Source organism: Hemiscyllium ocellatum, chromosome 4 (genome assembly GCF_020745735.1).
Source record: "Hemiscyllium ocellatum isolate sHemOce1 chromosome 4, sHemOce1.pat.X.cur, whole genome shotgun sequence".
Classification (NCBI taxonomy): Eukaryota; Metazoa; Chordata; class Chondrichthyes; order Orectolobiformes; family Hemiscylliidae; genus Hemiscyllium; species Hemiscyllium ocellatum.
The window spans coordinates 6,170,773-6,198,315 of record NC_083404.1 but is presented as its reverse complement, the minus strand read 5'-3'; the positions used below and the strand labels follow the sequence as shown (position 1 = coordinate 6,198,315).

The 27,543-nt window shown below is 42.8% G+C and overlaps 1 protein-coding gene across 1 annotated transcript; it reads right to left on the bottom strand.

Moving 5' to 3' along the window:
* Nucleotides 1-574: 574 nt before the first annotated feature.
* On the bottom strand, nt 575-27,356 carry dnajc5b (DnaJ (Hsp40) homolog, subfamily C, member 5 beta). The gene is made up of 4 exons (XM_060824092.1): nt 27,239-27,356; nt 15,244-15,457; nt 12,580-12,754; nt 575-855 (listed from the first exon to the last, which is right to left on the bottom strand). The coding sequence occupies exons 1-4, from the start codon at nt 27,343-27,345 to the stop codon at nt 761-763; spliced, it is 591 nt and encodes a 196-aa protein (XP_060680075.1). The 5' UTR covers nt 27,346-27,356; the 3' UTR covers nt 575-760.
* Nucleotides 27,357-27,543: the final 187 nt, after the last annotated feature.

Genomic DNA, 27,543 nt, shown 5'->3' with positions numbered 1-27,543 from the left:
AATTCTCATACAGTATCTATTCAAGTACTTTTAATGATTTTTTGACCTAAGACACTTTGCTAAAATTTCTAGCACAGTTCACTTGTATTCCACAAAGAGTTGATAAGCTATAAATAATAAAAGTGCTTGCCTTACTCCTTGTTGTCACCCAGACTTTGTCACAGTGGTTACGAGGTCAGTGAGTCTATTACTTTCAGATGTGCAATGAAAATGTTTCAACCACAAACAATTCAGGAGCAAGTATCAGAATTACTGCAAAATTTTGTAGTAAAATATTATTTCTAATTTTTAATTGTTGAGGCAATGAATCGCTAATAAAGTGGAAATGAGAGTTAATTTTCATCTCCAGCCTCACATGTTAGATGGAGTTTATTGAATAAAATACATCTGCTTATCCAAGGTGAAATCTGGTTACATGGTATACAAAATATGACATATTTGACAGAGAAAACATATTAAAGAGAATCAGCAGTTTTTCAAATAATGAAGTGTTTGATTCCAGATGATGTTATAAAGTAAAATGAGGAAAAAAAATGAATATAATTTAAAGCTTTTACAACAATACTGGGCTTTGCTTGAAGATAGGGTTTTCAAATTGCTTTTTACCGTGTGGTAACTAGTGATGGTGGTTGTTTGTGTAATATCAAGACCATAGTTGATAATGTTATTTACCAAACAGAAAATACAACCACGCTCCATGGCATGTCCACATCGTAACAGTTGCTGAGAATTTCAGCACAACTTGTTGCTCTTTTAAATTCTACCCATCTGTGTTGTAGCTACGTCGGCCATCGCCAATGAGCTGAGTTTTCTCATTTGCATTTGTAGGCTGCAGCACAACTGGAATGTCCCCATCTGCAACAACAAAGCAACAGGAAGTCTGAAACAAAGTCTGAATCAATACATTAAAATACTGTCTCAATTTGTCTCGGCCTGAAGTTCTGAAGCAAAAATACATTATCTGATTCGAAAAGAGGCTGGATAAGCTCAGGTTGTTTACAACAGTATAGGTGGAGGGGACTCCTGATTGAGGTGTATGAGATTACAAAGGCCATGGATAGGGGGAATCTGCAATTGGATCAGACTGCTCTACACCGACATTGTCAGTGCAGTCTCAATCAATGGGTGGGAATCAGATAGCTTCCCAGTCAGATCTGGAGTCAGGCAGGGCTGCCCTCTCTCTCCTGCCTTGTTTGTGTGCTGCATAGAGCCATTTGCCGAGTCCATCAGGAAGGATGCGAGCCTGAGAGGGGTGACTATTCCTGGCAGCGGGGGCCTGCAGGTTAAGGCCTCCCTGTACACGGATGATGTCGCCGTTTTCTGCTCGGATCCGCTGTCCGTGCGCAGACTCATGTGCATTTGTGACCAGTTCGAACAGGCCTTGGGGGCCAAGATAAACCGAGGCAAGAGCGAGGCCATGCTCTTCGGGAACTGGGCTGACCAATCCTCGATCCCCTTCACCGTCAGGACAAACCACCTGAAGGTGCTGGGTATTTAGTTTGGGGGAGCTGGGGCGTGCGCCAAGTCTTGGGAGGAGTGTATCAACAAAGTGAGGCATAAACTGGGCAGATGGAAGCTACGGTCGCTCTCCATCCCGGGAAAAACCTAGTCATCAGCTGTGAGGCACTGTCATTGCTATTATACGTGGCACAGGTCTGGCCTATTCCCAGAACCTGCGCCGCTGCAGTCACCCAGGCCATCTTCCAGTTTGTATGGAGTTCAAAGATGGACTGGGTCCGAAGGGAGTCACTGTACAAAGATCTGGACAATGGGGGAAAAAATATACCCAATGCCACCCTCACCCTCATGGCCACCTTTGTGTGTGGCTCCATCAAGCTGTGCGTGGATCCCCAGTACGCAAACACCAAGTGTCACTACGTACTGAGGTTCTACCTGTCCCCGGTGTTGCGAAGGGTGGGCCTGGCCTCACTACCGCAGAACGCTCCGAGTAGTTGGACCGTTCCGTATCACCTGTCCTTCGTGGAGAAGTTTATGAAGAAAAACACCTTTGACCACAAGTCCATCAGGAAGTGGTCAGCACTAGTGTCCTCGAGACCCTTCGGGAAAAGGAGAGGGTGGATCCTATCGAGCAGTTCCCTGAGCAGACTGTCAAAGCCATTTGGCAGAATGCCTCATCGTCAGAACTTTCCAGCAAGCACCGAGACATGGTTTGGCTGGTGGTGAGAAGGGCTCTGCCTGTGAGATCCTTTATGCACGCCCGGACTCTCAGCCGCACTGCACGCTGCCCTCGAAGCGGCTGCGGGGGGGAAGAGACTGTCACACACCTCCTTCTGGAATGTGCCTATGCAGAGGAAGTCTGGAGAGGAATGCAGTGGTGTTTGTCGAGGTTCGTCCCGAGCAGCGCCGTGACATGGAACTCTGTGCTCTACGGCCTGTTCCCCGGGACGCACACCGAGACGAACATCAACTGTGCCTGGAGGATCATCAACTCGGTGAAGGACGCTCTCTGGGTGGTCCGAAACCTGTTGATCTTCCAGCTGAAGGAGTTGACCCCGACTGAGTGTTGCAGACTGGCACATTCCAAGGTCCAGGACTACGTGTTGAGGGATGCGCTGAAGCTTGGGGCAGCTGCCGCCAAGGCGTGGTGGGGAAAGACCACCGTGTAACATCTGCCTGCCTAAAGAAGAACAGAGGGCCCATGCAGTCGTTTAGGACTCTGCTGATGCCTCAGCTAAATATATGGGCATATGAATGAGAAATGCACAGACCTGTATAAAAATGATAAATTCTGATCTCTGTATGTAAATGTTTACATATGTATGGCATGACCAACTGTACAGACCATCAAATTATTTTATGAATAAAGTATATTTTTGAAATTTAAAAAAATGGATGGAGGAGTACAAAGCAGCTGTTCCCCTTTCTTGAAGGGTCAATAGTATGGGGAGATAATTTTAAAGTGAAGGACAGGAGGTTTAGAGGAGATTTGAGGAAAATATCTTTTCACCCAGAGGGAATGCATTGGAGGTGGAAAACCTCACAACCTTTAAAAAGTATGAGGACTAGCACTTGAAATATAACATTCAAGGCCCTGAGCCTCGTGAACGAATGTGGGACTAGTGTTAGATAGTATTATATTTTTGGTGGCACAGACTTGATGGGCTGAAGGGCCTCCTCTAAACTGTATGATTCCATGACTGGAGGAGGTGGGAGAAGGAAGTAGGTGAGTTCCCAATTTTGCCAACACATTTCCATCGAAAAGGTCCTTGCCTGCCATATTTTCATCCTGGACAGAGCCTGGGTTGGAGGGGGGAGGGGGCATGCAGGATTGACAGCTTTTTGAGAAGGTAAGAGCAACAATATAATTTGAGAAATTGGTGAATGGCAGTTTCTTTTCATTATTCCGAATTCAGAAGTAGGGTTTCCTCATGTTTAATGACTCCTTTGAATTTGCATTTACCACATCTATAAACAAAACAGGCCCAACTCCATCAAACATGCTGGGGTTCTACAATACCCACCCTCACAATGGAGTCTGCAACAGCAGGGGGGCTATGTGCATGTTCAATATCACACCTTTATCTCATGCCAGAAAGAAAATTCCAGGGAAGTGGAATAGCGGTGAGAATTAGGACCTGCCCAGCATTTCTGAAGGCTATTCCGAGGAAGGGTCACTGGATCCAAAATGCTAACTCTAATTTCTCTCTACAGAAGTCAGAAGTGGGTACTGCAGATGCTGGAGATTAGAGTCAAGATTAGAGTGGTGCTGGAAAAGCACAGCAGTTCAGGCAGCATCCAAAGAGCAGGAATTTACGTCATGGCGCATATTGAATTCATTGATGTGTGGACAGTGCGGGATTCCTGATGAAGGGCTTTTGCCCAAAACATCGATTTCCTGCTCCTTGGATGCTGCCTGACCTGCTGTGCTTTTCCAGCAACACTCTAAACTTGACTTTTCTCTCCACAGATACAGCCAGACCTGCTGAACTTTTCCAGCAATTTCTGATATTGTTTCTGATTTCCAGCATCCACAGTTATTTATTTTTTAAAATTTTTAAAACCATCCTGATTTAACCCAACTCAATGAAAACACAAACCAAAACTTTACAGAAGAGCATATGGCACCATTTTGAACATATATTTCTGAAAATTTCAGTCCTTCTGATCAATTAGCAAGTTGGTTACTGTTGCTCTGTTTTATGGCATGTACATCCTTTTGTTCCCCAAAAATGGGCATTATTTGATCTTTAATTAATTCAGTTCACCTCTTGGAAACCAGAAACTAGCAATAATTATGTATGTGATAAATGTGCATTTAATTTGTCAGAAAAACATTATGCTTTCACTGTGCAAATAAACAATACACAGTGCAAACAGTTCTCCAAGTTTTCAAGTGTTTGTCCACTGCTGAACCATTGATAGAATTTATTTTGGCAGAGGGAGGCAGCTGGAGAAACATTCTCTCGAATCAGCTGCTGAGTGAAATGTATATTACAGAATGGAATATTATTTCCTATTTTGGAAATGCTCACATAATTTGAAATATATGAAAATTACTAGTAGGACTATGCTGGATCAGCATCAACAAATGTGCGGTTGTTAAAGTGTCTCAACAATAAGTGCATTAGGAAAACAGAATTTAAATTCAAATGGATTTTCAGAATACTGAAATGTGATCAGCTGAACATGATGACATAGGTCTCCAGTGGAAGGAATATGATAAGCTGCACTCCATGGTTGCTATCTTTAGATGATGCCTCTTTAAAAATACATTACTTTGCTTCTTTATGTGATTTGTCAAGTGTATTTACCATTTGATTAAATTCCAGCCACCAAATTCCCAAGTTCAACGTTTGGTCTGTTCTTGAAAGAAACCCCCATTTCATTAACCCTGTTGGAAACTCTGAATGTATGTTTGATCAGGACAGGATTAAGTTTTCCAGGGATGTCCTCATATTAGAAGGGTTTGCTGATATACACTGTCTAGGTTCACGTGTGCTGAACAAATACTGGGGGCAGGGAATTGCCAGCTGCTGTGAAATTGGAATTCAGTGAAGACATTTTCCCAGACTCAGTGTGAAGCAGTACTGGGAGTTGGGGGTGTAGGAAAAAAATTACTCTCAAAAATGGTAAGCAATTGGCACAAATGTCATTCTGAAAGAGTGATCAAAAGATACTTTCATTAACCATGTACATCATAAAATGTATGCATTTTAGATAGCAAAATCAGACATCCGTAGAAGCAGCACGAGTTTATACGGGCATAGTCACACCATAGTTTCTCATCCTATTCAGTCAATGGATATCTGTGCATGCTTACTCAAGCTTGTAGATGGAGCTCTGCCCACTGACCTCTGAATGCCTTTGAAATCCAGGATGATTTGAAGATGTCAGTGCTGCGATAACCTTCCAACATTTAAAAATAGAAAGGCAGTGTGGCAAGCTGCCGAAGATATTTCAAATCTTTCAGCAAAGCAGCAACACATCCCGAACTGTACAGATGTCTTGGGTTCATAGACATTGTGACAGTACATTTATCGCAGGAATCTGTACTGGGTGATGTACTTTTCTAACCAAGCCACCGTGAGAACTTTGTTCCCTTTCAGTTATTGGGGTTGAGTGTGTTTCAGTGAACTAACTCTTCCCAGTGTGTTTAATTTATGTTGGTTGATTACTGCTAGGATTTTTTTTCAAAAATCCGACCAGTCTTTTATACATGCCATGAAAACAGACCTTTTTCATTTACAGTTCAGGGTGTGACTTGGATTTCAGAACAGAAAGAGAATTCAAAGAAAGCGATTATAAATGGAATTTGAATCAAATGTAATTGCTTCATAGGTGTGACTGATTGGAAACAGGGGAGTAGGTTTATCATGAGGCTCTCACTAGTGAAAAGGTTCCAAATGTTTTGAATTCTCACATACACAGCTGGATTCAATGCTACCCATTGCAACAAGAACCACGATGGCTCGACTCAGTTGTCATGAGAGAGGCCTTCCTTTAGTCTGCCAGTAAAGGGAGAACCCCCCCCCCCACCTCTCCCCGCTCCCCCGGCATGGGACTGTCATAGGTCTCCCAGCTGGTATGTCAATGGGCCTCACTAAATCAGCACACTGGCACCCATTATCCCTGATCCCATTACAATTCGGTGAGTCCAGGGATGGGCTGGGGCTCCATTATTATCAACTAGGCAAAAATGAGGACAGCAGATGCTGGAGATCAGAGTCTAGATTAGAATGGAGCTGGAAAAGCACAGCAGGTCAGGCAGCATCTGCAGAGCAGGAAAATCGACGTCGCGGGCAAAAGCCCTTCATCAGGAATGAAGGCAGGGAGCCTCCAGGGTGGAGAGATAAATGGGAGGGGGATGGGGCTAGGGAGAAGTACAATAGGTGGATGGGGGTGGGGATGAAGGTGAAAGGTCAGAGAGGAGGATGGAGTGGATAGGTGGGAAGGGTGATGGCAGGTTGGACAGGTCATGGGGATAGTGCTGAGTTGGAAGGTTGGAACTGGGGTAAGGTGGGGGAGGGGAAATGAGGAAACTGGTGAAGTCCACATTGATGCCCTGGGGTTGAAGTGTTCTGAAGCGGAAGATGAGGCGTTCTTCCTCCAGGCATCAGGTGGTGAGGGAGTGGTGGTGAAGGAGGCCCAGGGTCTGCATGTCTTTGGCAGAGTGGGAGGGGGAGTTGAAATATTGGGCCATGGCCAGTGGGTTGATTGGTGCGGGTGTCCCAGAGATATTCCCTAAAGCGCTCTGCTAGGAGGCGTCCAGTCTCCCCAGTGTAAAGGAGACCGCATCGGGAGCAATGGATACAATAAATGACATTGGTGGATGTGTAGGTGAAACTTTGATGGATGTGGAAGGCTCCTTTGGGGCCTTGGATGGAGCTGAGGGAGGAGGTGTGGGCGCAGGTTTTGCAATTCATGAGGTGGCAGGGGTGGGTGCCAGGACGGGAGGGTGGGTTGTTGGGGGGGCGTGGACCTGAGCAGGTAGTCACGGAGGGAACAGTCTTTATAGAAAGCGGAAAGGAGTGGGGAGGGAAATATATCCCTGGTGGTGGGGTCTTTTTGGAGGTGGCGGATATGTCGGCGGATGATGCAGTTTATGTGAAGGTTGGTAGAGTTGGAAGGTGACCACCAGGGGCGTTCTGTCCTTGTTACGGTTGGAGGGGTGGGGTTTGAGGGTGGAGGTGTGGGACGTGGATGAGATGCGTTGGAGGGCATCTTCAACCACGTGGGAAGGGCAATTGTGGTCTTTAAAGAAGGAGGCCATCTGTTGTGTTCTGTGATGGAACTGGTCCTCCTGGGATACAGCTGATACGGCGGGGGTGGAGGCATTGGGAATACAGGATAGCATTTTTGCAGGAGGTTGGGTGGGAAGAGGTGTAATCCAGGTAGGGTTGTGGGAGTCGATGGGCTTGTAAAAAATGTCAGTGTCGAGTTGGTTGTCATTGATGGAGATGGAGAGATCCAGGAAGGGGAGGAAGGTGTCAGAGATGATCCAGGTGAATTTAAGGTTGGGGTGGAATGTGTTGGTGAAGTTGACGAACTGCTCAACCTCCTCGCAGGAGCACGAGGTGGCGCCGATGCAGTCATCAATGTAGCGGGGGAACAGGTGGGGAATGGTGCCGGTGTAACTATGGAAGATGGACTGTTCTATGTAGCCAACAAAGAGACAGGCATAGCTGGGGCACATATGGGTACCCACGGCTACCCCTTTTGTCTGGAGGAAGTGGGAGGATTTGAAGGATAAATTGTTAAGGGTGAGGGCCAGTTCAGCCAAACAAATGAGAGTGTAGGTGGAAGGATACTGTTGGGGATGTCAGGAGAGGAAGAAATGGAGGGCTTGGAGGCCCTGGTCATGGCGGATGAAGGTGTAGAGGGATTGGATATCCATGGTGAAGATGAGGCATTGGGGGCCAGAGAAACAGAAGTCCTGGAGGAGGTGGAGGATGTAGGTGGTGTCTCGAACGTATGTGGGGAGTTCCTGGACTAGGAGGGAATAGGACAGTGACGAGGTAGGTAGAGATGAGTTCAGTGGGGCAGGAGCAGGCTGAGACAATGGGTCGGCCAGGGTGGTCAGGCTTGTGGATCTTGGGAAGGAGGTAAAATTGGGTGGTGCGGGGTTCCCGGACTATGAGGTTGGAAGCTGTGGGTGGGAGATCTCCTGAGGTGATGGGAGATGATGGTTTGGTGATGTGGGGTGGGGTCATGGTCGAGGGGCAGTAGGAGGAGGTGTCATCGAGTTGGCGTCTGGTTTCAGCGGTGTAGAGGTCAGTGCGCCAAACTACCACTGCACCCCCTTTATCTGCTGGTTTGATGGTGAGGTCGGGATTGTAGCAGACAGAGTGGAGGACTGATCGTTCATCCTCAGTGAGGGAGAGGTCTGAGGGGATGGTGAAAACTCCATTATTATCAGACAGTCATGACTGGGGTGTGCTGAAAACCACCCATGTACTTGCCTTTGAGCCCCTTTCCCAGTGAGCCTCGTTTTGCACTCACCAACCTGTGGTTTGGACTCCCTCATCGTTCCTGGCCTCTGGTGGGTTAGTGGTACCCACAGCCACTATTCCCACTATTGGCAACAAGCAATTGCTGACCTCTGACTGGCTAGCAACTCAGTGGGCAGGACTTCCATTGCCAACAATCTCAACTACAGTGAGGCCGAAAAGTGGCAACATTAATAGCATCTGCTGGTCTCCCTTATAACCAATGGGGGTGTTCTCTGATTGATGGGTGAGACTTCAAAATCCAGCTCATCATATTCACTGCAGCATTCCATTATCTTTAACAACAACCTGAAGTTAGCACCTTTATTGTCAAAAACTTCTCAAGGCATTTCACAGAAGCAAAATCTAACAAGAATTGGTACCAAGACAAAATAGGCAATCGGAGGACCAACTAAAAACTTGGTCAAAAAGATAGTTTTAAAAGTGAAGAAGGATGTCGGGACGGGGGCTAGTTTAGAGAATGTGAGACCTTTTATGTCCACCAATGTCACAGCAAAGTGAGAGTGAATACAGAATAAGCCGGAGTGAGAGGAAGGCAGGATGGGAATGTAGTTTCAGAGATCCAGGGAAGTACACCATTAAAGACATTTAAATGTGAGAATGATATTTCAGATCGATGGTTTTGGAGTCAATGTAAGTCAACGAGGACATGGATGAAGGGGACTTAGGGACTTAGTGCAGGATAGCATACAGACTCCCTGGTTTGCTGTTTACAAAGGCTAAATGACAGGATGGAATAGTTGAGCCCAGAGGTGACCAAACACAAGTAAAGCCTCTATCAGTCAATTGTCTGTGGAAAGGTGGAGATGAGCACAGAGGCAAAAAAAAAAGAGACAGTCTGTTTGGTGGAGCAGATATGGGCCCCGAAACTCTGCTCAGAAATGAATACAATACAGAAGATATGAACTGTTGCAGGCTGAACCAGATTATGATACTGGAGTTTGATGTAACTGGTAGCTCAGGTACAGGTTTTATGGTGGGACCTGAAGGTAACACCTCATGGATAAAGGGATGGCTTGTTAGTGCCATGGGTTTCAGTGTCTTATCCAGTTTATAACCCCTCATCTTCTGATGTTCACCTGGTAGAAATTACAGATTATCCAAGCCTTGGTGTTGGACAAACAATCTAACAGCACAAAGGTAGAGAGAGAGAGAAAGAGATCAGAGGGAGATAGATGTTGGACATCTGACATCATAACTAGACAAAAAAAAATCAATAATTATCTCATTTGAAACAGCTTCAGGTTCTTTCCATATTCAAGTAAGTCGTGTTTCTGCTATGGATCCTGGATGGGTTTTCCTGTCTGCTTCAAAATGAAGGTAACTCATTCAACCTTTCTATAACCTTTAACACAATTTCTACATCATTCCAAAGAAGGCCACCACTACTCACTACATCACCAATCCACCGCTCCCCCCTAAATCTGATTGCTTTGTGCATTCCCCAATCCTGTCACTGCCTTTCCCAGTGCTAAAGACCCATAATACTATCACCCACTCTTTAAAATTGTTATTTGGAAATGCTGGTGTTGGACTGGGGTGTACAAAGTTAAAAATCACACAATACCAGGTTATAGTGTAACAGGTTTAATTGGAATTGCTTCCAATTAAACCTGTTGGACTATAACCTGGTGTTGTGTGATTTTTTAACTTTAAAATTGTGGTCACTGTTATTCACCTTCTTACCCTTTATGATCTCTCTTCTTTAAAAACTCACTCAAAGGCTATTGCCACCTTTGCAAGGCTACTTCTTGGCAAGCAGCTTGGGATTCATTGTACACAAGCTCAATGATGATGAGGCTTGAGGACAAAATTGGGATCAAAATGGGCTTGGGCCCATTCTTTTAGACACAAAATTCATTCCATTCTCTCCACATTTCTACGCTATATTGTTCACAAAGTTGGCAAGAAGGCAGGTTATGTTCGACTTGGTATTGTGCAATGTGACAGGATTAATTGATCATTGAATTTGACTTCCACTTTGAAAGTGAGAGGTTTGGTTCTAAGCCCTAACACTTTAAAGCTAACTAAGGACAACTGTGTAGGCATGAAAGCTGAACTAGCTTAAATGAACATATATATTATGCTCAGGGATAGATCAATAGAGAAGCAATGGCAGACATTTCAGAGGATATTTCAGAATACTCAGAATAAGTTGATGCTTGCACTAAAGAAAGGTTCTACAGGGAGGTCCTACCACCCTTGGTTAATTAAAATAAAAGTTAGGGAAAGTACCATACTTTAGGGAGAAACCATATAACTACGCAAAGATGTGTGGCAGGTCAGATGACGGGTCAGAATGTAAAGAACAGCTGAGAATGACTCATCAGGTGGAAAAATTTAGAATGTGACAAGAAGCTAGCTAGCAATGTAAAAATGGATAGCAAGAATTCCTACAGGTACTTACAAAGGAAAATAATAAGTAAAGCAAGTATTGGTCCTCTGGAGAATGAGAATGAGGAATTGGTAGTAGATAGTAAGGAAATGGTGGATAAAATAAAATATTTTGCTTATGTCTTTACTACTGAGGATGCAAAAAACATTCCAGTAATAGCAGTAAATTGGGGAGTCTTAAGGCTAGAGGTACTTAACAGAACTACAACCACAAAGGAACAGGTACAAAGCAAGTTGATGATGGTACTGTGGAGTACCAAATCTCTGAGCCCAGATGGACTTCATCCTAAAGTGTTAAAAGAGGTTGCTAACGAGGTACTAGATGTATTGGTATTAATTTTCCAAAATTCCTTACATTCCATTGGATAGGAACGTAGCAAATTCAACCTCTTTATTCAAGAAGGGAGGCAGAAAAGTGGAAACTACAGGCTGGCCAGTTAATTGGACATCTATTGTGGAGAAAGATTAAAGAGATTATAGCTGCACACTTAAAAAAAACTTGAGATAATTAGATTACTTACAGTGTGGAAACAGGCCCTTCGGCCCAACAAGTCCACACCGACCCGCCGAAGCGCAACCCACCCATACCCCTATATTTACTTCTTACATAACACTACGGGCAATTTAGCATGGCCAATTCACCTGACCTGCACATCTTTGGACTGTGGGAGGAAACCGGATCACCCGGAGGAAACCCACGCAGACACGGGGAGAACATGCAAACTCCACACAGTCTGTCGCCTGAGTCGGGAATTGGACCCGGGTCTCAGGCGCTGTGAGGCAGCAGTGCTAACCACTGTGCCACCGTGCTGCCCACTGTGCCACTGTGGAAGAGTTGGCATAGTTTCATCAAAGGACAATCATATTTAACCAGTTTACTGGAGTTCTTTCCATGCAAGGTCAGCCTGTAGATACAGAAAACTCGGATTTCCAGAAGACATTTGATGAGATGCCAGATGCCAGGACTGACATATGAGGAGAGATTGACTAGGTTAGGATTGTTGTAACTGGCGTTCAGACAAATGAGGGAGGATCTCATAGAGACTTATAAAATCCTAACAGGACTAGACAGGATAGATGCAGGACGATGTTCCTGATGGTGGGTGTGTCCAGAACTGGGGTCACAGTCTGAGGATTCGGGGTAGACCATTTAGGATGGAGATAAGGAGACATTGCTTCACCCAAAGAGGGGTGAGCCTGTGGAATTCATTACCATAGGAAGTAATTGATGCCAAAGCATTGAATGTATTCAAGGAATGGATAGATATAGCACTTGGGACATGTGTCCCATAGGTTTTGGGGAGAAAGCAGGATTTGGCAATTGAGTTGGATGATCAGCCATGACCATGATGAATGGCAGAGTAGGCTCGAAGGGCCAAATGGCCTCCTTCTGCTCCTATCTTCTGTGTTTCTATGTATCAAAGGTTATTTTGAAAATAAAAGCTCATGGTGTATAGGATAACATATTAGCATAGATAGAAGATTGGCTGGCACGCAGCAAACAGAGAGTATGCATAAATGGGACTTTGTCTGTCGGGATGTGATGAGTGTTGTATTTTGCAATTGAAATCAATGACTTCTCCAGTTGCATTCCCTGGGCACTAAGATGACAAATAGCAGGGCCATAATTATATGCATTTGCACGCCAACCACGGATGTGGGAACAACCCAAAAGCCTTTTCTTTGTGGAAAGCTCAACCTTGAATTTAGCACTTACCATTCTCCATGTCTGTGCGGATTTGTTCCTCCAGGTCCTCTGGTGAGACATAGTACTCATATTCTTCACCCTCTGGGGACTTGGGCTTGCATTTACCAAAGCAACAGTTACAGCAGCAACAGAGGCAGCAGCAGAAGTAGCAGCCAGTGATCAACCCACAGAACACAAAAAGGCCCTGAGTAAAATACAGAGAACAGACAAAAACAATTACCTAGAAGTGAAGGTAGAATTTGCATGGTCCTTCTAGGCTGTTGATTTTGAGAGTTATGGACTTTCCATTGGTTGAAATCTAGCAATTGGAAGGGTGCACAGCAGACTTTGTGATGACCTGTCCTGCATATTCCTGTGCAAATGTCTAGTTTACTATTTCACAGGTTATTTAAGTCTTTTTAAAAGAGTATATTTTGCTTATGCAAGTTTTTCGGGCTCAAGGCTATAGCTTAAATTGACTCAGGGTGGAGGGCGGGTTGTCAATATGAAAAATTGAATCTCTCTTTTCCTTCAGTTTCTCAAAATTTCCTGTTCCTTTTAATGGAAGCCAGCCTGCTACTAAATATACCTCACTGTGCACTCAGACAGAATTAAAATAATGTAATAATTTACTGCATTACTGACAATCAATAACCTTGCGAGAATTAATTTCTCTCTTTTACTAAAGAAGTGTTGACAATTTTATAGTGAAAATGGTGAGTGGTTGTCATTGTACTGGTCAAGTTGTAGTCCCTTTACCAAGAAGACTGGACAATGACACAATAGTACAATGCTCTTCTATCACTTCTGACAGAATGAAATAACTCTTCAATGGTTTCACAATCAAAAAGTTTGATCTTTGTACAAAGTGGACAAGATTTGCCATGCAATCAGCTCATAAAAATGTAGAAAATGCTAATATACTATTACACTATTTACAAATACTAAAATTCCCAGGTGAGCTGTTATGATAAAAATTATAAAACTACTATCTGTTACTGTTTAGATCCCTCAGATTAGTCTCAATCTTGCACGCTGTAGTAAGGTTTTGTAATGAGCATGGAGAATGATGCCTCCAGTTCTTCTGATGAATAACCAAAGGAAATTATGAATCATCCATGACTTGAGCTCAGATAGGCATCAGATAGAAAGCAATGAGGTAGCCGTTTGGTTGAAAGATGTGGTGGAAAATGTTAACAGCATATACATGAAAATCAAATACATACTTGTGGATAATGGCAGAGAAGGGTGGCACACAGATGAAGAAATATGTGGGACCTAAAAGTTGGTGTCCAGAGGCGAAGAAACGTGAGAATAACTATTGCAGATGATATGCTGAATGAATTGGATGAGTAGAAGTGGAAACATACAAGATCAGCTTAGCACAACTGTGCAACAAAGCAGAGAGAGTTGGCAGTCATTGAAGAATCATCCAGTAAACAAATGATATGCTGTGTGAGATCAAGGAAGATAATGACCCAAGGCTACATTCACAAAGGGTGTAGGTTGCAACTTTGGCCAAAGCAGTCTTAGTGCTGCTGCTGGTATATATAATGAAATTGGATTGGAGAGATGGGCACAGAACTGATACATCAAGAGAAAAGAGGGGTTTGAGATGGTATAATAGATGGATTGCAGAGGTCCACATTCAAAGACCATTTCTCTTTGCAATTTTGTTAGTGACATTGTCCAAACCCTTTTCAAAACATATACTTTTTCTTTGTAGGAAGGATAATATGGTCTCCTTAGTGAGCACTAGCTAATGCAAGTAGAAAGATTGGATCCAAGAAATCCAACGGCATGTGTTACTCATTTCTTAAGAGCTTAATGGACAGTCAAATCTCCTGCACAGTAGCAGAAGGCCTACATTCATTATATGTCGTTACTACCCAACTTACTGAGATATTAAACGAACCTGAATCTCCACCCACTTTAAAAATTGGTCACCACTACCAGTTGGTCATGCGAACAGGCATACAGATCACACTAGTTTAAGGCAGGCATTTTGTCAGGAGCAGCATGAATAATCTTCTTGGCCCCTAAAATATCTTCCCATCTACCTTCCATGATTAGAGTTTGGGAAGTGAGATAATGCCTGACTCTGGTTCATGGGAGATCTGGTGAAATTCCTGCACCTCCCATACCCGGATTGTGAGCCAACTTGCAGTGTTTGTTTGGACTTGCTCTTTCCAATTCAAATGCGGAAGAGACTGACTTTGAAAATGGCTGAGGCCTCTGCTGAGGTTACCCAACCCTGCCACTTGATCGATGAGCTCACCAACCGCCAGGTACCAGTTCATAATGGAACCTCTTCACCACCATCCCCCCCCCCCCCCCCCCCACTCACTTTCTGCAAAGGTTCCATTGGCCTCCTGTTAGAATTTTGGCAAGAGATTAGGAGAGATCCTGTGATACGTGCATTAGAAAATCACCTAGAGTCTTTTAAATCTTTAATGTAAAATTGTATTGTTTTACATAAAAAAAAAGGATTGAGTCAAGTGATACATTCAGAATAGGCAAGAGACTTTTATAACACATATGCAGAACAATGAACCTTTCTAACACATTGCTTACACTTTTACTGTGAAAGTTTCAGTTTTCAATTTTCTGGATTCTCACTTTTTCGAACTGCAACTTACAGCACCACAAAATGTTACTGCTCGTGAAAATGAATAAAACAGAAATCAAATTTACCTTTGCCCACCAGCTAGACAACATGAAGTATGTGTTCACATTCTCTTCACCGAACTGTTCAGCGATGTACAGTCCCAGTGAACCGTATTTATCATAAATGTTTCGTTTGGTTATATCTGACAGTATTGAATGAGCATTGTTGATCTCTTTGAATTTATCACTCGCATCTGGATTATCAAGATTTTTGTCTGGATGGTGTTTCAAAGCAAGTTTTCTGTGGAATGTAATAACAAAGAGATTTGAATTTGTCTCAAGACTGCTGAACAGTGCATATCTTAATAGTGTAAACTATTCAAGCATACTAAAAATTTTTATTGCAATTTTTCACATTTTCCCAATGCAGCACGCTATAAGAGGATTACAACCTGTTCAAAGATTTCTGTCAAGTTGGCCATTCTTAGGGCAGATCCAAATTGAAAAGAACTTAAAGGTAATATTTCCTTTGCTGTTTCTGGAGAAATTTCAGTTGATCCCTTCATAGGAATGAAGGACTAGAGGACCAAGTGAGGAGAAAAGCTTTAGATTACAGGAGGATATAGACGGGTTAGTTTGATGGGCTGATCAGTGGCAAATGGAATTCAATCCAGATAAATGCGAGGGTGATGCTCTTGGGCAGGACAAATAAGGCAATAAAATATATGATGAAACAGTAGGGCCCTGGGAAGCATCGAAGATCAGCGAGACCTTGGTATACATGTCCACTGGTTGCTTAAAGTATCAGCACAGGTGGATAAAGCTGTTAAGAAGACATATGGTATTTATTAGCTGAGGCATTGTGTCAAAGAGGAGGGAGGTTATGCATGAACTGCATAAAACATTAGTTAGGCCACAGTTATAGTCTTATATGCAATTTTAGAATCTACATTATAAGAGGGATGAGATAGCACTGGAGAGGGTGCAGAGGAGATTTACCAGGATATTGCCTGGACTGGACAGTTTCAGTTATGAAGAAAGATTTCCTTACAGCAGAGAAGGTTGACAGGAGACATGGTGGAGATGCATAAAATTGTAAGGGGCATAGTTAGGGTAGACAGGAAGAAACATTTCCTTTTACTGGAGGGATCGTTGATAGGGGCATAAATTTAAGGTAAGGGGCAGAAGGTTTAGGGGAGATCTGAGGAAAACCCTTTTCACCTAGAGGACGGTGGGAATATGGAACTCACTGGCTGTAAGGGTGGTAAAGGCAGAAATCCTTATAACATTTAAGAAGTATTTATAATTAGAATTAGCTTTATTATCACGTACTCACATGAGTACCGTGAAAAGTTTACAAGTTGCCACTTACAGTGCCATCTTAGGTACAATATGGACCTGTGATACCAAGACATGCAACATTTTAGGCTAAATGCTGGAAAGTGGGAATAGAACAGTTAGGTGGTTGACTTTGACCAGCACAGATTCAATAGGTCAAAGGACTTTTTTCTGTGGTGTAGGATCTCTATGACTCAAAATTAGACAAAATCATAACTGTGAATCCATTGCCAAGAATTTCCTTGGGGCTTCTGTTGACTAGCACCACTAAACCCATGATTTTATAATTTATGAATTAGAAGAAAGAGCTATCCTGGCTTCACAGGAGGCTCCCAAGCACTGAGGATGTCACCTAGAAAGGGGACGAAACGTCTGCAACAAAAACTCCCAGCTCAGCAAACAGAACCACAACAACGAGCTACAAACCTTCTCACAAACTTTGAAGAGCTATCTATCAAACTCTGCATAAGACACTAAGGAACACTCAGCTATTGAGATGGGAACATGAAGTTACAAGGAACATATTGAAAGATTAAGTGGCTAAGTAAGAGAGGTCTTTGGCAAATGGAGTTCAATGTTGGGAAGTGTGAGGTAATCCATTTTGGATCCAAGATGGCCAGATCAAATCACTTTAAATGGAGAAATACTAGGAGATAGGAAGAAGAAAAATGATTGGTGTCAAAAATATGTAAAAGCTTGTGTTTAGGTACATAAAAAATTCAAAAAGGCTTAATGTAATATTAATCTCTGGCTTAGGGAGCTGAAATTCCAAATTGAGGAAATTATGCTTCATGGTAGAAGTAGGCCATTCAGTCATTCAGCTTGCTCCATCGTTCAATTAGACCTTGGCTAATCTGCTTACACCACATTCCCACCAACCCACAATAAGTCTTCATGCCCTTACTTGGTAAGGATTTACCTACCCCGATCTGAAAAATATTCACAGATTTTGCTTGAGTTCCAAGGACTCACAAGCTTCCATGAGGAAAACAATCTTCTCCTCAATTCTTTCTTCTCTTAATTTCTAAAGCTCAGCAAGTTCGCCTTTGGATTGGCAAATTGGAAAAGTCACACCATTATTTAACAAAGAAGAAAGGGAGAATCATGAAACTATGGTTTCTGTTGTTTGATGCAGTTTGTACAGAAGGAATCTATCATCACTGAGCATTTGAATAAGCATGAACAAATCAAACAGAGACAACATAAACTTGTGAGGGAGAAGTCTTAACTGAGTGACCTTAATGTGTTTTTGAAGGTATCGACGGACTGTCTTATAAAGATAGGTCAACTAAATTGGGCTTGTATTTGTGGAATATAGAAAAGTGAGAGGCGACCTAATTGTGAGATTCAGCCTAGAGAACCTTCTTTAGATTGCCTCCAGTGCCAGTGTATCTTTCCTCCAATTCAGGACTAATAGGAATGGTGAAGAATGAGGAGAAATTAATGCAGTATGTGACGGAATGTGTCTGGAAAAATGGAAACTAATGTATAAAGATAAATATAATTGAACTAAATCATGATCAAGTTGAAAGCAACTGGCAGTGACAAAAAAACTCAATAAAAGAGAAAAGAAAATTATTAGCTATTATAGATCTTGCTTCTGATGCACCCAGTATGATCAATTTCACATGCATGGATAATCATGCATTCCACTGATTGTACCAATCCCCATGTCACTTGAAAGCTGTGTCATATTAGTAATTCATTGCATTAATTAGTTAAGCAAATGCCATTTTACAATTCGAGGCACATTTCCCATGTTTCTACAAAAAACTCTGAAATCAGTTAATCTCACTTGATAACTCAAAGATACTTTTAAGGGATTTGAAGCAGGATGTTGATTAGAAGCATCTGAAAGATAATAAGATTTATTAACACTGTTAAGTTTTATTTACATTTAACATCTTAATATTTATGGAACTATGTTGTTGCTAGGTTTTAACAGTATTAAGAACTACAGGAGATTCTAAGCACATTAAGTTTTAGAAAGCATGCCTTTCTCCATGAAAATTATTTCCGTGGATTGTTTTTGCAGGATATTTTCACTGATTTACAGCATGTCTGTCATTAAATAGCATTCATTTGCTACTACATTGTTGCTACTGCATCTGTCAAATTTCTATGTCCAGGAGGCTATTCCATTTCATACCTTGCCACTTAGAAGATCGTGGAGTTGCCCAACATTGTCTAACTCATACGCTGTAGGCAAGGTTTCTTGGCGAGACCATGCAACGACAACGGATGAATGGACACTGCGCAACAATCGCCAGACTGGGATGTTCCCTCCCAGTCGGGGAGCACTTCAGCAGTCAGGGACATTCGGCCTCGGATTTTTGGGTGACCATCCTCCACCACAGACATCTGGACAGGCAACAATGAAAGTGACCAGGCAGAGGCTGATAGCCAAGTTTGGTATCCATGAGATCTCCTCTATACTGGGGAGACAGGCCGCCTACTTGCGGAACGCTTCAGGGAACACCTCTGGGACGCCCGGACCAACGAACCCAACCACCCCGTGGCTCAACACTTTAACTTTCCCTCCCACTCCACCGAGGACATGCAGGTCCTTGGACTCCTCCATCGCCAGAACATAACAACACGACGGTTGGAAGAAGAGCGCCTCATCTTCCTCCTGGGAACCCTCCAATCACAAGGGATGAATTCAGATTTCTCCAGTTTCCTCATTTCCCCTCCCCCCACCTTGTCTCAGTCGATTCCCTCGAACTCAGCACCGCCCTCCTAACCTGCAATCTTCTTCCTGACCTCTCCGCCCCCACCCCACTCCGACCTATCACCCTCACCTTGACTTCCTTCCATCTATCACATCTCCATCGCCCCTCCCCCAAGTCCCTCCTCCCTACCTTTTATCTTAGCCTGCCTGGCACACTCTCCTCATTCCTGATGAAGGGCTCTGGCCCGAAACGTCGAATTTCCTGTTCCTTGGATGCTGCCTGACCTGCTGTGCTTTAACCAGCAACACATTTTCAGCTCTGATCTCCAGCATCTGCAGACCTCACTTTTTACTATCCATGAGAATGGCCTCAACCAGGAGTTGAGTAGTTCATGTCACACTACAGGTGACTCCACTACACACACACACACACACACACACACACACACACACACACACACACACACACACACACACACACACACACACACACTCTCTCTCTCTCCCCCCCCCCCCCCCCCCCCCCCCACACAGCACCCAAACACACATATAAGTCTATAGGGTGAATTTGCATTTGTAGAATTGTATTTGCAGATACATTCTATTTTGCTCAAAAAGCACACAATCCGCAGGCAGTCAATCCATGTAACATTTTATAAATTCCTGTTTTGGAAATGGAACCAGTCTGATTCAAGATTAGAATACAGACAGACTCTAACTCCAAACCTTTAATGCATTGTCTGAGCTGAGGTGTCACCTTTTTAAATGAAACTTTAAGTTATCTTGAAAATGTGACTTGAAAGAAGTCCTGGGATTTATGTATTAATGAACCGAAACCTGCAACCCATTCTAAAAGATGAAAGACTTAACAGCATTCTAGGTTTGTTCAATATATTATATCGGTTGCATGCATGACACTATGATCTTTTGCTCTAAATTCTGTCTTATGATCCTGCTCTACAGTTACCTGATGATGGAGCAGTGCTCCAGAAGCTAGTGCTTCTAAATAAACCTGTTGGACTATAACCTGTGTTGTGTGATGTTTAACTTAGAAGATTGACAATTCTGATGTCTTTGACAAAGCTTTGACAAAGGGTCAGTTAGACTTGAAACGTCAGCTCTTTTCTCTCCTTACAGATGCTGCCAGACCTGCTGAGATTTTCCAGCATTTTCTCTTTTGATTTCAGATTCCAGCATCCACAGTAATTTGCATTTATTCTGATGTCTTCTCTTGCCTGATCCTTGGCATCTCTGCGATTTCTTTTGCCTTTCCGCCTCTTAGTTACTGTGTCAATTGTAATAATTGTCAGGGTAATCTTTGCACAGTATTTGCACAGCACACCTAATTAGTTTATTTTGCTTTCTGATTTGTATTCCTTATAATCCTTGTACTCCAGTGGATTGCAGGACAAGATAACATACAAGGAGCTAGCCAAAGTGGGCCAGGCATGTCAGGATGGAGAAAGTGAGGACTGCAGATGCTGGAGATCAGAGGTTAAAAATGTGTTGCTGGAAAAGCGCAACAGGTCAGGCAGCATCAAAGGAACAGGAGAATCGACGTTTCGGGCATAAGTCCTTCTTCAGGAATGAGGCGGGTGTGTCAAGCAGGCTAAGATAAAAGTTAGGGAGGAGGGACTTGGAGGAGGGGTGTTGGGAATGCGATAGGTGGAAGGAGGTTAAGGTGAGGGTGATAGGCCGGAGAGGGGGTGGGGGCGGAGAGGTCAGGAAGAGGATTGCAGGTCAAGAAGGTGGTGCTGAGTCTGAGGGTTGGGACTGAGATAATGTGGGGGGAGGGGAAATGAGAAAGCTGGAGAATTCCTGCTGCTCTTTTCCAGCAACACATTTTTAAGCTAATGTCAGGATGGAGGACAAGCTGCTAGATAATATTGGGGCAGTCATTGCTGAGGCTTTGGGCATAGGCAGGACTGAAACCATTGAAAGTGATGGAAACTCCAAACCTAATTATCCTTCCAGCCTAACCCCTTCTGATTCGCAAGATGAAGATGGTATAAGCAGGCACGTATATACTTCTTCCCACACCACAACTTTGCTAATTTTTAGAACTTGGAGAGGCAGAATGCTGGAGTCTAGTCTTTATTCACTTATTTAAAGGGACATGTGTGTTTTGTGGTCATTCAACTATCAAACCTTCCCCTTCTCCTCCAACCTGTCTTACAACCTGCACTTGTATATGAGAATGACTAAATCCACCAACGATGACCTGTGACCTAAATACACAAACACCCATTTAATATATAATTATCACCCTTGTGCCTTTGCACTTTCAGATCAAGAACGAAGAGCAAAAGCAAACAACAAAACAGCACAGGAACAGGCCCTTTAGCCCTCCAAGCTGTACCAATATATTTTGCCCTTTCAAATTAAAACTGTTGTCACTTACAGGATCCGTATCCCTCTATTCCCAGGTGCTTCTTGAATGCTGCCATTGTGTCTGCTATCTGAAAGATTCATTCTGGCCAGGCATTGGGGGAGCACATGGAAGCCAGTGATGATGGAGACACCACAATCACGTGATTTCACATTCACAGCCACCAAATGACACTGACACTAATCTTAGGGGATAGATTAAGCTGGGGATTTCTGTGTGGTGGGACTTAGGGCATGAGGGGTATAACCAGGGCAGAGGGCAGGGATAGTCCAAGTGTCAGCTTGCCAGATGGCCCACTGCAGAGGAGTCACATGAGATGGTGAATGGGAAGCATTCATGGGAGGGCTCATGTGCCTGTACAATGAGAAGTTGTACATTGGGAAGGCTGCCAGAAAACAGTAGTTAATGTCCAGGAGCATGAACAGGTTCAGTGCCAATCTTTGCATAGAACCTGGCTTATAGCTTAGGCAACACATTTGCTTTACTTGTAGACCCAACCATAATGGGTGATATTGAAGCGTTGATTTCAACACAATCATCAATCACCCAAAAGCTTTCATTGCAGCATTTAGACAAGGTCATTATTAAAAGTTTGTCCATGCGATGTGGGCATCGCTGTCTAGGCCAACCTTTATTGCCCATCCTAAATTGCTAGGAATCAACCACACAGTGGGTCTGGAGTCACATGTAGACCAGACCAGGTAAGGATAGCAGATTTCCTTCTCTAAGAGGCATTAGTGAACCAAACTTGTTTATACAGCATTACTAGCTATGCAAGTGTAAACTGATGCTGGGGGTTTGGTTAGCTCTTTTGAATGAATGACTGCTTCGCAATGTAGGGTATCACCAACAGTATGGGTTCAATTCCTATACTGGCTGAGATTACCATGAAGGATTCTCCTTCTTAACCTCTCCCCTTACCTAAGGTGTGGTGATCCTTAGAGGTAAAGTCACCATATTCTCCTAGAACTTCTCTCTAATAGAGATATTGAGAAGGTGGGACTTTATCAATCCAGTGTTCAATGGACTTATAGGATATCACAGTGTCTGCCGGTCCCTATACCCTTTTGTAATATTCTACCAGTGAATATGAAAAGAGAAATGAACATATGGCATTGAACATAAAAGATAATTATAAAGTCTTCCATAGGCATTTAAATAATACAAGAATAGTTAAAGGAGGAGTGGGACTGAATAGGGACCAAAAAGGATATTTACACCTGAAACCTGAAGCCATGACTGAAGTATTAATTAAATACTTTGCATCTGTCTTTATCAAGGAGGAAGATGTTACCCAGGCCATGATAAAAGAGAAGGAAATGCTGTCACTGGAAGGGTTTAAAATGGATGGTTGTCTGTACTTAAAGTTGATAATATACAGGGCTGGATGAGATGCATTCACAGATCTTGTAAAACAAAAAGGAAGAAAATTGCAGAGACGCTGGCATTAATTTTCCACTCCAAGTTGAGAGGATTGGAGAAATGTAAACTTTAAAACCTTTGATCAGAAAACAGTGTATAAGGTTAGGCCAAGCAATTATGTACCAGTCAGCTTAACATTGTTAATTGAGCAACTTCAAGAAAATTAGTAATTTGAGACAAAGCTAATAGTCACATCAGCGAAAGTGGATTTATTGAGGAAAGCCAGCATGGATTTTGCAAAGGAAAGTCAGAGAGTCATAGAGTCCTATAGCACGGAGATGGGCCCTTTGGCCCAAACTGGTCCATAGCAACAAAAATGTCCATCAACGCCAACCCCATTTCCCTGCACTTGGCCCATATCCTTCTAAACTGTTCCTATCCATGTATTTGTCCAAATGCATTTTAAGTGTTGTTAATGTACTTGCCTCAACCACTTCCGCTGGCAGCTCATTCCACATGTGTACCACCCTCTGTGTAAAAACATCGTCCCTCAGGTCCCCTTTGATTCTTTCTCGGCTAATCTTAAACTGATGTCCTCTAGTCCTTGAGAATCTTAATAATCTTACTTGAATTTTTGTTGATCTAACAGAGATCGTTGATTTGTGGATGATTTAAAATTTGTAAGCATTATAACCTAAGTGGTGAACTTTATCAGGAATAGATTAATTGCTGGTTGACAAAGGTGACAAAGGACGTTCAAAGCAGAGAAGTGTGTAACACCATGAGAGATACAATAGAAAATAAAGGGTACAGGCATCAAGTTCAAGAGCAAGATGTTTATCAAGTTATATAAAATACCAGTTCGACCAGAATATTCCATCCAGTTCTGGATACGCACTTTTAGGAAGGTTGTGAAGGCATTAGAGAGGGTGCAGAAGCATAGTTCTGGTGATGAAGAGCTTCAGTCTGATGTTGGATTTGAGACATGAAGTGTATTAAAGACAATATGAAGCATCAGACATGAAGGAGGGGTAGGGAGTGCAGGAAGGGGCTAAATAAAAATGGACTTGGAGGAAGAAATAAAGCAGTATCCCCTGAGGTGCCCACTCCCTATAAAGGCATTGAGAACATTGATAAACACCCTAAGTTCCCTCTCCAATGTCACCCAAGCTCAAACGTGACTGCGGTAAATGTGCAGGCAGTCAGCAAGTTTTGATCCTTCCCCCCCCCCCCCCCCCCATCAGCCCGCTGCCTGGACCTGGTTATAGCCCGCTGGCCAGACCCAGGAGCAGACCCATAAGGAGGTCCTTCGATCTGCCCACACCCCTCCGTACCAGATGCCCGAAGATCAGGAGGACAGGACGGAAGTGCAATCAGAAACACAACAAAAGGTTTCTCAAATAATCAAAAAGGTTGGGCAAATGCTCACAACCAACATAAACATGACCCACAGACTCCACTGCACCCTAAAGTAAACAGTTGGCCTGGGAGCCGGTGAAGTGCCACAATCTGCAGTTACATGATTCTCTTGCATGCAGCATCCTCTATCCCAAGTCCCAGATGGAAAGTAAGAGGATGCCTGTAAAGACAATGGACTGCCTTCTCAACTTGCCACTCATTGAGGATCTTAGCTGGTTACTAAAATGGAAAAGTAGAGGGCAATGACATGGAAGTGGTTAGCAACTGAAGATGAGATAAATTAACGGTCATAAGGCATTGCCTTTAATGGGCTGTGCATGTAAATTAATCAGTTGTGAAGCACGGGTGATTTACTGGTGATGGGTAATAGATGAAAAAAAGTGCTATGGGTGAATTGGTGATGGGGGAATAATGTTCAGTTGTGTGTAAAAGCACTGCTGGATGTAAAAAATATCAAATAAAGTAAAAACATTAATGGTAATGAAGAGAACAGGAAAGATGCACAAGTGAGAGAAACTTGGAGTAGCATTTTGGCGAAGGGAGAAAGGGAAATGTCAACATTAACAGAATGAAGTTGACGATCTGGAGCCCCGGTGGGGGGGCATGGTCTCTCTCTTTCCTGCGATGGGTCATAAACACTAGCAATTCGGTCTGGTTCTGGAAGATTTCACACTTCATTCAATCTCAGCTGGGCATGGGTTGTCCAATAACACAGAGGTGAAACACTTCTGTGTCCTAGGAGAAACTGCTTAAGACAAATGGCTTCAGACAAAGATTTTTATACACTTTTTGAGGGAAGTACAGGGCATCATTCCAGAGCACATTTAGACAATTACCAATCAATTTTACTAAAATGACTTTATTCACAGCCCAATGGTATTTCCTGGGATCCAACCTTACTTTCCACATTGAAACACCCCTATCTGCAAAACTATTCTTTGCACCTGCACTTGCAAGATCAGTTAGAATGGCTAGTAATGTCTTATCTAGTCTAGTTATTTCTATACTATAAAGGAAGCATTATCTGCTAATCTTTATTGAGGCACAATAAGGTTAGTTCAGGAAAACAGCTTTAAGCAGAATTATCAATTCGCAGCCAAGAAGCCACTTTGTTATGCATCAAAAAGCCATTTTATTGCTGCCTATGTAAGCAAGAGCATGTATTAAATGGTTGTTTCTGACCACAACTAGTTACTTCAGCCTGTATCCAGATTTCAGATCCTCAAAGTGGGCAAGTTAAGAATGAACTGAGGAAGGTGGCAGTGTTAGCATGAACTCTGATGTGAAGAGGTAATGTCGAATTGAATTGGACGAGTGTATGAAATGCTTAGCTGATTTGGAGGGGATGATATCTAGTTGAATTGACGGAGAGAGGAAGAAATGTTGTTATCAACTCAGTAGTAGGTGTGAGAATGAGGAAATTGATAGGGCAGTGTGGGTAGGAAATTGAGCTTATGGTGTTTCAAGGTGAAGAGATTTTTCCTCATCTCAGGTCTAAATGATTTACCCCTCATTGTTAAACTATGACCCCTCGTTTTGGACTCCCCACCATTGGAAGCATCCATCCTGCCTCTAACCTATCTAGTCCTGTTAGATTTTCATACATTTCTATGAGATCCCCTCATTCTTTTAAACTTCAGTGAATGTAATCCTAACTGACTCAATCTCTCTTCATATGTCAATGCTGCCATCCCAAGAATCGATTTGGTAAACCTTTGGTGCACTCCCTTTACAGCAAGACTATTTTTCACACAAAACTGCACACAATACTCCAGGTGCAATCTCACCAATGCCTAGTATAACCAGCCAAACCATTCTTATTCCTGTACTTGAATCCTCTTGCTACAAAAGCCAACATCGAGTTCACCTTCTTCACAACTTGCTGCACCTGCACACTTACTTTCAGCAACAGGTGCACGAACATGCCCAGGTTCTGTTGAACATTCCTCTCTCTCAACTTACATCAACTCACATAATAATCTGTCTTCCTATTTTTGCTGCCAAAGTGGACAATCTTACATTTATCCATATTATACTGTAGCTGCCATGCATTTGCCCACTCACTCTTCCTGTCCAAATCATCTGCAACATCTCTGCATCCTCCTCACAGGTCACCCTTCCACCCAGATTCGTCATCAACTCCTGCTCCTAATTCTTATGCTCTTGTAACTGACTCTGATTATTAACACATCAGACCAGAGTCTCCATCCAAATTGCTATTAGCACCAAAGATGAGGAATACTGGATCTTTGTACGCTATAGTTCCCTAGAGACGAATACTAGCAGCAGTGAGTGATTGGTCTTTCAGCTAGACCTAGATACAAGCATCACTGGACGAGAGCATAGCATTGAGAAGCAGGAAAGTGATGTTTATGTCGATTTTTGCCAGCATATACTGACCCTAACCAAAACTCCAAACTGCAAAGTCAGAAGTCACACGACACCAGGTTATGGTCCAATAGGTTATATGAAATCACAAGCTTTCAAATGCATGTTGGACCATAACCAGGTGTCATGTGACTTCTGATCTTGTCAACCCCAGTTCAAATCTTGCACCTCCACATCATAAACTTTATATGCAATATGCTACTGCTCCAAATAGTTTTCTGATCATGCAATTGAACACATAACCACTATTTATTGTTTTCTCATCCATCTGATCTGATTCATCCTGTACACCTATAAAAGAGGTTTTATTTTGAGCTATTTATATTATGTCTGATGAAAGATACCATTGACCCAAACTTTAGTTCCATGTAATGAAGGGCTTATGCCCGAAACGTTGAATTTCCTATTCCTTGGATGCTGCCTAACCTGCTGTGCTTTAACCAGCAACACATTTTCAACTTTAGTTCCATGTATACAAGACTTGGATGTGGAATTTGGTGAACCGCTCTACATACCTATAAGATTTTTTTATCTCTTCATGCGAAGCTCCTTTCTCGAGGCCTAGAATTTGATAAAGTGCTTCTCCAGATGTAGAAAGTGCACGTTGTCTTTGTTCAGCCATTTTAACTTAAGTCTGCCTTTACCAGAATTCTGAAAAACAATAATTAAGTTCGTGAGGCCAATTCCATGGAGCTGTGATCAGACAGAAATAAAACAGGACGATGTATTTAACAGTTTAAACAAAGATACCAACAGACCCAATACTTGTCTGGCTGCAACAATGACAAGTGGGAAGTTTTCACATGTCAGTTTAACAGAA